A 12,295-nucleotide genomic window follows, 5' to 3' on the forward strand; every position below is an offset into this window, starting at 1 on the left:
CTTGTTTTTTTAAAACATTCTCATAAGCAATTCTTCAGTATTTTCTAATAATTAGTTTTCCCCCTCAGTGTACAATCTCTTTCTGGTTCTGCAGTGAATGTTGATTAGTTTAGTTTGGATTTCATTATTGTTTCAGCTTTTCCTTCTCTCTCAGACCCTCTCTCCCACCTCTGGAATGTATTAGATGGCTTTAACACGTCTTCATCCCTCCTGGGAATACCTTACCACTCAAGATGCTCTTCTGAAGTTTTATGTACAATTCTATTCACTCAATGTCACTAACTTCAAACAGCATGAGGAAAAGAGAAGTGCTATAAAGTTGATCAATGCAATAGGAACCTTATACCATGTGAGGACACTAATAAGAGCTTGCTTAGTTAGTCTAGCAAAAAGAAAACCAGAAGAGGAGTAATTGCTCTCTGGACACACATCAGTCAGGTAAGACCTTGGACATCAACGAATCATCATTTCAGCTAAATGACAATATTAGGATGAATGTCCATCAGTAAAATTTGAATTTATGTAAAATTTATAACCATTGTAGGTTCTGTAAGCAGCCTTGAAAAGGAGAAAATGACTCAAATAAAAAACTCACATTCATTTTAAAATAGAGCTTGACATGATCAATTTCCAAAAATTGTACCTGGGAGTAAACTTCAGGACCTTCCAGTCCTGTGTTTCCTCAAGCAGCTGTATGATGAATCCTCTAAATAATATTACATGGCAGACCTCAAACCTGCGTTAATTTATGCTCAGTATATTCTGATGGAATGTTTATGTCCATAAACTAAACAAGAACTGATACGACAGTATCGAAACTGGGGTGTCTTATTGCTATGACATACTTCAGTAACAAAAATCTCTTTCCTAAATAAAACATACAAGGCAATACAACAGTCTTGATGGGCTGATAAGAATTCTGAGCTATCACTTGTCAGAGTAACTTCCAGATTAGAACCTTAGCCTTATTTTATAGTCCTGGATTTTTTAATCAGTATTTTAATTGTCACAAATATGTTCAGAAGATACAAAACCTTTCATAACTTACAAGCATGTGAGCTTATAATATTTATGTTATTCTTTTGCTGATGCTTGAAATGCTGGAACAAGGAAGATGCATTTCTGTTGCTGCCCTGCATATTGGATATGTTGTCTTTGTAGTGCATTGTATCTTCAGGAAAAAAGTTTTATTTGGGGATATCTTTCAGAAATAACGTTGTAGATACTAGTAAAAGTTACTAACTTCCAACTATATTTAGCTTGGAAAAACAGTTTCTTAATTTCTTCAGAATGAAATAACCTCATATGAAACTCACTATCCTTAATTACTAACTAGAAATTACACCTGTTGAAAGTTGGTTAGCAATTCCTCCCACTACTGGGCTTTCACTATAGTTCCAAGGTACTACACTTAAGATTGATTAAAATGTGACATATAAAGCAGCATAAGTGATTCTGCTATTTTTAAACTAGTTAAGAGCCATATATTAAAAAAGCAAGTAGCCTTAAGTCACTGAGCTTCATATATTTTTATTTTTGCTTTTGTACTGTACCATACATATATATTTGTTGGAAAGCTCTGATGATAACTACATATTTATTAAAATCAAGATGTGAAGAGAGACTGAAACATGGAGACTTGGAGTGCGTGTGTGTAAGGCAGGAGTTCAGACTGGAACTCTGAGATTTGTTTGCTTTTGTAAGAGTTACCATCACAAAGCCCTGGCATACAACCTCAGTTTATAGGAAAAAAATTCACACCTTTTCTTTAACTGAGAGTTGAGATACGAATTTTCAAGGAATCCTTAGCAAAACAGTGAGCACAACACTTGCTATACTGTATTTCTAAAGCCAAATTTCTACTTGACATACTCGTTTGTTTTCTTTGATGAAAGCTTTCTTGCCAAGAGCATGATTTACAACCTAGCTGAGACGTGACTACACAGCAGTGGGCTCCTCCTGGTATAGGTTTTTTCTCTTAACAAAGAACTTTATCAATGAAATAGCACCATGGTAAAACTTTGGCAATAAATGTATATACTGAGTAGGCCTAATATGAAAAGGGTAGCAAACAATGTTTATCTATACCTATATAAAATACACACTGTTAATACTGCAGGTAAGCACTTCAGTCAAGCCAAATATATTTCATTTCATTCTTGGTAGAGCACTTTGTTTCAAAAGCAAACGAAATACTTTTCAAAAGAGTAATAAATAAGTAATAAAAATGAAATAAACATTAAATATTCTTAAAATGGAAGGAAAATACCATACAGCTCTTGATTCATTTACCACATTGCAGCTCAATTACTATGTACACTCATCTCAAATGCTTACAAAGTTTCTGTGAATAATTTGCTTACACAGATTTGTTCTTTACAAGAAAGAAAATCCAAGAAAGCACTTTATACATTAAAATATTTCTTCCTACACTGTGTAGGTTAAACGGTAATATAGGAAAGGAAAGAATTCTAGGAAAGAATGTACGCTGTAAGTACTCATTTCCACATATAAATATTTAATCTGCACATACAACTGCTACACTTGGCCACATCTTTGAAAGCCAGGGCTTTAATTTTTTACAGCATTAAATATGTTTCTTAATATTTTTATTTCAGATTATGTTCCTTAAACACTCAGGTATTTCAACCTCACAAACAATTTCCTCTTAAAACAAAGTTTATCAGAAAAGTGATTGGGAAAGGAGTCTGGCCACCAGATCACATCAACAACAAATCAAATAAATCATATTAGAGAAGCAACAGAAGTCACTATACTTGTAAATTCTCACGTTTTGCTTACAGAACACTTTTCACACAAAGATTTAAAATATAACTTAATAAATTAATAGAGCACCTCTATATTATCTAAGTATCACTACTAACTACAAAAACTGAGTCTTAACAGGAACATGGATTAGATCCTCAAGTACTTCCAAGCACCTACTTCCCACTGAAGTCACCCAAAACATTTTACGTCATAACTAGAGAATCAGAATTTCTTTGCAGATTCTGAGTGTGCTGTGCTTCAGCTTCAAGAAGCTCCAAGTCTGAATTATTTGCATTCAAAATATTTAGATTAATACTTGATGAAATAATAGATTAATTAAATTAGTTGTTCAGTATTTTTTAATTATTTCAACTTCTTTGGCAATGTGCAGTATCTCTGTAGTAAGTGGAAATGTTCCCCAGACAAAGACAGCCATGTACTGCCTCTACTTAGATGGTTAAAAATATATTTTGGTGCCTGCTGCCCTTTTATTCTTTAAAAGTAGCAAAGACAAATTCTATGCCTGAGATAACCTTCTTATCCCAACATCCCAAATGACAATGGCATCACAGCCTGCCAAAAGTCATCCTTTCTGCAAGTATTAAATTAGTATTTAGTCTTCCAATCCAGACTCATCCAGTTCCATACACAATCACAATAATTCAGTTTTCAACATAAGACACTTTCTTTAATGCTGAGGAACCACTTATGACACAAGACGGTCACCAACTTCTTTATGAACCACTGTCAGAAGAGATTCAAAGTAGTTGTAGCACGAAGCTTATGCTTGTTATGAAGTTACAAAGAGGACATCTCTGACATTTGGCCTTGATTTAATTAAAACTCAGTTACTTCCATGGGTCGAGTAACCAGCTCCACCTTCCTCAGCCACTTTCAAGAACTCTCCTGTGTAACATTAACCTTCTAGACACCAAAGTCAACAAAATGCGTATCAAGCTACAAAACACAGAAAACCCACACACCAACACTTTTTGTGTACCTCCAAAACAGCAGTCCTACCAAATACACAGAGAACCATGCCTTCACATATTAAAACATTTGCTCTGAAAATAATAATCTTGGTATTTCACCCCCAATGTAGGGAAAACTTTCATCCACAAGGACAGTCCTCCATGAAGACAGACTACATTTCTCAATGTGGGTGAAGCTAAGCCACTACCATGTATGAGAATGAATTAATGCTGCCAATAAAGGGCAGAAACACAGAGCTACGAGGGAGAGGATTTTTTCCACAGACTGCTGTTTCCATCTTTTATTTATCAGCCTTGATCCTCAAGAGAGACCAATGAAAGTCTAAGGAAAAAAGATCCTGATTTTATTGAGTGCTAGAAAGCAGACTTAATAAAGACATTGATTTATGGCATGTTATAATTTCTCCCAGTCTTCAGAACCTGCTAAACCCACGGTTGTTTCACTGGCAATAGTAATTACTATCTCTTTCGCTTCCACAGGAACGTAATTTCTCCCTTCTTTAATATCACTTTCTGCTCTGTAGAAGTTGGGTACCTTTTTCTTTCAAATTGCCTGGTTAACACAATTAGTTAAACCAAGAGCCATTTCCCCAACACATAATTGTTATTGTTTGTTGCTATTGTTTAAAATATGAAGAAGGGGCATGTATACCTGAAAGCCTGTTCAATTTTTCAGCGCATCAGCTAATAATGCATATTACAAAATTTCTTTCGACCATACTGATTATAACACTTTACTAACTCTGCTTTTTTTTAACCCCCATCTATGGATAGGTTGGAACTGTTGGTTAGTCTCAGTCAGCAGCTGTTGTACTAGTTATGTTGTCACATGTAGACACAGATAATCCACGGGGCAATAAATGGACTCCTCATCCTTTCCTACTGTTTTGGATTAGACTGTAGTTACGATAACAGTGTAGCCTTTGAGCCAATCTTAGGAGATAAAATGTCTGCCGTACTTGTGCACTCTAGTATACTTCTGTATATCTTAAGAGATATAATTAATCTTGCCTCTTTAATCATTTTAGCAGGTAGAAGGCAACTGCTAAAAAATATGAATTACAAGCTAATATAACAGATTAACTGTGTAAATATTTCTGTACTGGGAAAGGCTATTTAAAATCAAGAGTTCTGTTTTAGCTTCTTACAACTTTATTCTGTTTTCCAGTACATAACCGAATTTCCCAATCATTTTTGCTCACTGAGGCTGCTGAAAGTTGAACATACAGCTCTAGATAGTCATCATTAATATGATCTGATCTACTGGGCTAGAATTGCATTAACAGTAGGGAAAAAAAGGCTTCATATGAAGGGGCAAACTCAGGAGAACAATACAAAAGTCTGTGTTAGTTTAAATGTTTGCCCTGGAGCAGCGAGATCATTGAGAACATCTAGAAGTATGGGAGATGTATCCTAGGAATCGTCCACCCTTGTTCAAAATATATCAGATTCCCCCAAAAAACACCACCATCCAAGGTATTCCAGTGAGCTATGAACGAGGAGCAATATATGAAAAATATGGTGTATGACTGGTGTGAATAACAACGGAGAGACAGATTTGAACACAAAGAAAAAAGACCAATCATCTATTCACCTATGCTACCCAAGTTGATCTAAGTGCAATTCTTCACTTCCCTCCCCCTCCCCCACAGTAGAATGTGGCTTCAAGAATATTCAAGGCACAGGAGAGGAACAGGATTACAGACCCAGGGAGTATATGCAACAACAGAATAACCTGAGCTGCTGTGGAGCTGCACCTGGAGAATTCCACCTTAGTGGAATTGTTTGAGGAAGAAGGACAAATAGGAAGAAAAAATGTAGAAAAAATGGAGCAGACGGAGTAAAAGAGGAAAGAAAAAAACAGGTAAAAACGATGGAGTGAACACAGAAAGAAATCTAAGAGACATATAAAGAAAAGGATTGCCTTGAATATGCCCTTTATTGACACCTTTCCTTAACTATCGGAGACAGTCTATTGTGCTAATAGACCTTCAAAATGATGTTGTGACAAGTGTGGAGAAAGGAGTTAAAACAATTTGATAGCTGGCTTAGAAAAAATGGGAACAAGGAGAAAACAGGGAAAAGCAGGTATTTCAGAAGAGCAGAGACTGGCTGACAGGGGCCTCAAAGTGCTGTTTTAGTCATAGCAGGTGATGTTGGAGTTTATGAAGTCCAACAGTAACAGATAAAGCAGCATTTCTTCACTCCCTACATATGAAGCCATAGTTTAAATGCAGTGGATTCTAATCAAAAGTCAAGACTTGATGATGAAAGGCAGTATTTCAGAAGACAGGGATTAAGAAGTTCTGCTGGACTGTGTAAACTCCACAGTATCCTGACCATGAACACTGCAAATTCTCTCTCAAGTCAGGGATAACTACAAAAATGTTGAGAACAACTCATCTAGTCATTCCCTTTCACTGTTTAAATAAAAACTCAATTGCATGCCTATATACCCAGTCAAAAGTGCTCCTCAATATTGAATTAGATCAAATTTTTTTCCTCTATTAATGGATTATCTAATCTGTACATAACATATAACATAGAATATTACTTTTTCTGCATCTTACATGCTTTGTTTTGGTGGACCATAAGTCTAAAACCAATTTAGAATGCAAATAATGGGAACAAATAGTAACAGAAACAGCTCAGTAAACATGTTTTGCTGAAAAGCTTAAGCAGTAACAGTGGAGAACTGAGAGTTACAGCTATTTGAACAAAAGTGATTTTATTACTTTAATTTTCAACTACAAAAAGTATTTGCATTGCTTGTATGGCCATCATCTTTTTCTGCAAGCAGCTCAGACGTAACTTTTTCCCAATGGATGTTGCTGTGCATTGTGTTTATCTTTGACAGCATCCAGAATGGCTGGATATTCCCCTTCTTGAAACTGTATCCTCTTTCTGACACTGCTGAAGGACTGCTTTGGAGTACATGTTAGAAAATGTACTCATTTTATGTATTTTACTACTTGCATTATTTAAGAAACTAAGTCCCTCCTGTTTCAGTCACTGTACAGATGGAATAAATAAGACAGTCCCTGCTCCAACAACTTAGAATTGAAGTATGAGGAAAAAAGAGAACAGATGGATAAAGAAAGAGTGGGGAGTGCAGAGAAGCAATGAAAACTATTTCGGTTAAGGTGGTAGGAGGGCATGTGTCAATCCAACTATACTTGTGGGATAATTTTAAAAGTCAATTCAAAGGAAGTAGCCTGGTGGATGTTTACAGTGAGCCTGTGGGACAACATGAGAGAATGGATGATGATAGCTGACAATCCATCAGGCAGTGGAAACTCTTGCTACCAAATGAGCAAACACAAGAAAAAAGTGAAAGCAGCTCAGTCCTGACGTACGAGGAAAAAGTAGAGAAATTAATATAGGGACAGACATCATCAAAACGACAGCCAGGAAAATGACGTACAAAAAGCAAAACTATAATGGTCAAACTCAGAGAAAAGGATAGCGTAGCTGAGATCCCAGAATATAAGAACGTGAACAAGAGTTCTGGCTGCACAGATGACCAGGGAAGGTTATATCTCTAAAACCATACAGAAAAAAAAGAGATCTGAATTATGAGCACACAGTGCTAGAATGCATATTTATGTATGATATTAGAAGTAAATTGACACTGTTAGAACTGTATACAATAACTTAATTTCCTGATTTAAAACAGAAAACTCAAGAGATCATTTCTTGTAGGTATTGTCAATGCTACTTTTTCCCCTACACACATTAATTTACCCTTACTGATATTAGATTTCACACACTGGTTTTATAACTCTCAGTGTCACAAGATCCTCCTGTACTGTTTCACAGTCAGATCTACATTTGATTACGTTCAGTAATTCTTTGTCACCAGAAAACTGTGTTCGTGCATTATTTGCCCCCCTGATCATTTAATGAATACTTGGAATATCACACGTCCTTTTGAGCTCCCACTGCTGAACACCAAAAGGAATTCCTAAGATGTGTTTCTCTCTTTTAACCAGTGATGAGCTCAGGCAGTGTTTAAATTATAAAGCAAAAGAATGCAATGGAAGATTCAAAAGAGAAGTACAATGATGATGTGAGTTGGGTACAAAGGAGGCCAGGGATGGGGTAAGGTGACCTGGACATTCAAATTCTTTACTCTAGAGAAGATACAGGAGCACTTTATGTCTTCAACAGATTAAGGGGATGGACTGGATTATCTTTAAATTCCCTTTAAGCACCTACATTCTGTTTTCTTGCAGGATCTTCAGCTGGCTTAATAGCAACAAAATAAATGGCATTGCAATCATTTTGAAGTTATGCAGATTTTTTTCTCAATTCTGTTAAAGAATAAGAATTACAGTGGGAACCAAAGCAATATTGTCTTCCCATATCTTTTCATTAGTTAATGTATCTAAAATGCTTTCAAAGACTATTTAATTAAGAACAGAATGTGTTGAGCTGAAATTAATATCCTGATATAAAGAAAATAGAGAAGTTTTTTCATATGGTTTAATTTTAAAGAACCAAAATGAGGAGAGAAGTTTGTAGTTAAATGTTCTTAGAGAATAGTAATAGCAAAGCACCTGAACTCTGGAAAGAGCCGTCTCAAGAATCATATCTTTGCTTATTCAATAGGCCATCAACCTAAGTAAGAAATAATGGTGCATTTATTTTAAAATTAGTTCTGAATTTTAAAGGAGGCCAAAAGTCTTATTATTAAACTTAAGTTAGAAAATGGTTTAAGAGAGTGAGTCCACTTTGCCTATTTAGCAGATTTCTCTTATAAGCCTGTTCACAACAACAAAGTACTGCCTATTGGCAGCTTGAGTGTTTCTTCTTATTTTAGCAGCTTTTTCACTCTTTGAGCCACAGAACAAAAAAGCTCAGACAAGGGCATAATTTTGCTTTTTCCTTATCAAGAAACTACATAGGAAAATGTATAATCTTTTACTCAGAATTAAATAGAGTAGCATCTACTGAGATCATGAGATCGATTAGTCATAAGAAAATCTTCAAAACCCATTGATATTAAAAGGTAATTCAGTTCAGCTCATTCATCTTAAAAAGTACCTTGACCCTGCAGGGCTAAAGCTGCCCTAAATAGCAGGATCTATTACATAATCCATACTTAGGCTTATGTCACCATGCTGGAGGTTTCTCATTTAAATGAGATCAAAATCTCTTCGCTATTTAACATGGGCTTTAAGTCTTTAGCATTCTTAAACAAAGGATTCTTGGACCCAGCTGCACTTCATGTAAAATGAGGTGGTAAGACTCAAGAAAATCAGATATATGCAAGTTTACTGGAATCTGTATGAGCTAGTAGAAAGCAATCTTTCCTGAAGGGCAACAATTCTAAAATATGAGGTAAAACAGGCAATTAGCTTTTGCCTTACCTCTAACCAAGGATCTAAACTGCTTGAGATGCTGATGAAGCTAAAAAAATATGGCACACTATCACCACAAAGATGGGAGATGACTCAAGAAGTAAGCGTACAAGTCTACAAGACAATGTCCTTATGGCAGCGTGATATATTTTGAGTTTGGTATTTTAGATAAATCTCTGCATCTACCAAGAAGATATGTGAAATAATATTTTGTCACTCATGGTATTTATGATTATTTACGTTTGACAGCTTGAAGTAAATCGGACAAATTAAAATTTTCAAGGATTTTCACAATTCTGTGGTTTGATTGAAGTTCACAGAGTCTGAGGCATGTGTGCTGTGAATAAGGGGGAGATATAGAAATTCAGAGTGGGTATGCCTTCCTGCTGCTGATCTGAGTTGGAAGACATTGCTAACAGAAAAGAGTTTGTAAAGGAAGGGTGAGGGTGGAAGAGCATTATTTTTTTCTTTTCAGGAAAAAAGAATGAAGAAAAGAGACTGAAATTTATAGGAGAGCAGAGAAGCGGATCAAAGAACAGAAGAAAATCTTGCAAGATGATGGGAGCTGCAGGATGCTGAATATCAGATAGATAAAAATGTATTTGTATATAAAAAGCCTTTGTCCCAACTGAGTTCCACAAGACATGGTTGTAGACACTTCGACTGACTCTGGCAGACTTCCTGTTTCTGATGCAAAATGCAATGCATCAGTACTCTGAGTAAATTTCTAACATTGTTTAAAAAATATTTAAGCAAGACCAAAAGAAAACAAGCATGATTAAACAGCAAGGTCAGACATGCTATTCAAAACAAGAAGGAAACCTTCAAAACTCAGTTGTGTCCAAATGAGAAAACCATTAGAATATATCAGGTGAAAAGGGGGCAATCTGTGAAGGGATTAAGAGCTAACTATACAATCTGTTTCAAATATATATCAGAAACAGGAAAACTTTCAGAGAATCTATGGGACCAACAGGTAATAACAAAGTTAAAAAAAAAAAAAAGACTTTCTGCATCCACGTGGTTTGAAAAGCCTGCCGCAGAAGATGTAATTGCCTGCAAAACCAGTTTTACTCTGAATAGATAAAATAGTAACAAATCAGCAGAACCAGAGGGTATACACCCGATGGATCTAGAGAAACGCAGGGACGAAATATCTGAACTACTGTCATGTAATCATCAGAAGGCAAGGCTCCTGAAGACATTAGGCTACCATGACAAAAGAGGAAAAGTTCTCACATAGTAAAAGGGGAGATAGTAAATGGTTAAAAAACTTAATTGGGAAGGAAGATCATTCTCGTTCTTTCCTGTAATCCTATGTTTGCATTTGTGGAAATGACTATATTGACAAGCTACTGTCAATATATAAATGCTCATGATTTCCAAAGTCAAGCTATAATTCTATGGATCTTTGATTTCTATGATTTGAAATGTCCTTTTCACTGTTATTGTATGTGTCTAAATTACAATAATATCTTTTCTTGTTTGGGTTTTTTTTGTTGTTATTTGGTTGTTGGGTTTGGGTTTTTTTTTGCTACAGTTGAATAAATAAACTCGATTATAAGTTTTGGGAAATAAAGAAAAATGCAGTAAGTTCTGTATAATATTTTTAAAAAACAGCTTGTACTTACCTGCTTTCTGACACTGTACTATCTTCTCATATAAGCTATCTGTATTTTCAACTAGAGTCCTGATGGTCTGAATCATCTGTAGAGAAAATAAATTAAAATATATAGAAATATCAGTAAAATTCAATTTTTACTGAAATTTTTTAATCTGTAAAAGATGCTTGAATTTGAACTCAACTTGATAATCTAATATTTGTTGTTAACATAATGAATACATTCATTTTCCTGGTCATGACCAGAGAGAGAAGTACTCTAAATTAACCTAAATACGATGAGTTTGGGCTGGAATCTGTGAACATTGAAGTAAAATGTCTACTCCATAATTCATTGCCTATCGAAGCACGTGGAAATTACACAGCTATTTAGCAGGTAATTCACTTTTGGTGGCCTGGGTGAGATAACCTGGACACAGGTTTCCTCTTCCTCACTCACTCCAACATTCAGGATGATGACCACTCAACCACCCAGTGCTTCTTTTTTCCTAGGGATTTCTACTCCCATTGCTTTTCCAGATTTGTTCCTCTACATTTTCCCTTTTTGTGGCTTGACCTGTACATATGTATGAGATAACAGTCTATGGAGGAAAACAAATCACTCAAGGCTGGTACTGGAGGATAAGGAAAATAAATTATTCCTTTACCTGATCTTTCTAAACAAAAAGCCTTTCATGGAAGCTCAGCTGAAAGCACACTGATTAAGATGGAACCGTGCAGATTTTTCAGCCTAGGATATGTATTGAGAAGTAACAACTTTGCTTCGCACCTTACCCGCTGACGTCTCTGGTATCCACTCAAGCAGACAGATTTCTTGGCACTAAAACAATGACTAAAGTTTGACATGTTACTTATGTGGGTGTTCATGTGGAACTTTCTTTTCCTTAGGAAACCACAACTGCTGTTATGAGCAGGAATGCTGCATGTTGCAGGGAAAAAACCCCAAACCTCTCTAACACTCTTCCTCAGAGAAATATTACTTTAAGAGGCATGACTACGGTAGTCCTTCCTCACACATATTAGAAGGAGCCTTCTCCAGCTGAGTGACATTGAGGCTGTTTTTCTGAACGCTGCTCTAAGTGAGGCATAAATCAATTTGGAGAAGCAGGCAAGTAAGCCTCAGATTTTTAATCATGGCAAGTGTACAAGCAAGTGAGGAGGAAGAACATGTACATAGATGTAAACTACAGACCTTTTATTATTTTCAGCTACAGAAAAATCTGGTTTAAGTAAATGACAAAGCATTTAAAAATAATTCTAGTTCTGTTTCTATTATTTCAATTTAAAATTATAAAGAAAATTATGCAAACCCCAAAATTTTTAGTTTATGCTACTTATAAACAACACATGAACAAGCAACTTCAGAGTATGTGGAGGTCATCATACCAGATAATTTAATCATCACATCCTGATTAATCAGTATTTAATTTGAAAGTATCTATTTATCCTGATTTATATTATGTCAGTTTTAAAAAAAAGAAATGCAAATTATAATAAATGAGGAAAAAATAACTTGTTCAGGTTGCTAAGCTGCAAGTGAAATACTTTAG

At 35.4% G+C, this 12,295-nt stretch overlaps 1 protein-coding gene across 3 annotated transcripts in view; it reads right to left on the minus strand.

Moving 5' to 3' along the window:
* The window catches only part of PLCL2 (phospholipase C like 2), a 107,590-nt gene that overhangs the window by 14,971 nt on the left and 80,324 nt on the right, over positions 1 to 12,295 (minus strand). For all 3 annotated transcript variants that reach the window (XR_012041154.1, XM_072854023.1, XM_072854024.1), the window contains one exon: positions 10,756 to 10,831. Coding sequence is in view for 2 of the 3 variants with exons in the window: in XM_072854023.1 (XP_072710124.1) it covers positions 10,756 to 10,831 (76 nt within the window). In the remaining variant the exon portion in view is untranslated. The remainder of the gene's footprint in view (positions 1 to 10,755; positions 10,832 to 12,295) is intronic.

Source organism: Ciconia boyciana, chromosome 2, assembly GCF_034638445.1.
Source record: "Ciconia boyciana chromosome 2, ASM3463844v1, whole genome shotgun sequence".
Classification (NCBI taxonomy): Eukaryota; Metazoa; Chordata; class Aves; order Ciconiiformes; family Ciconiidae; genus Ciconia; species Ciconia boyciana.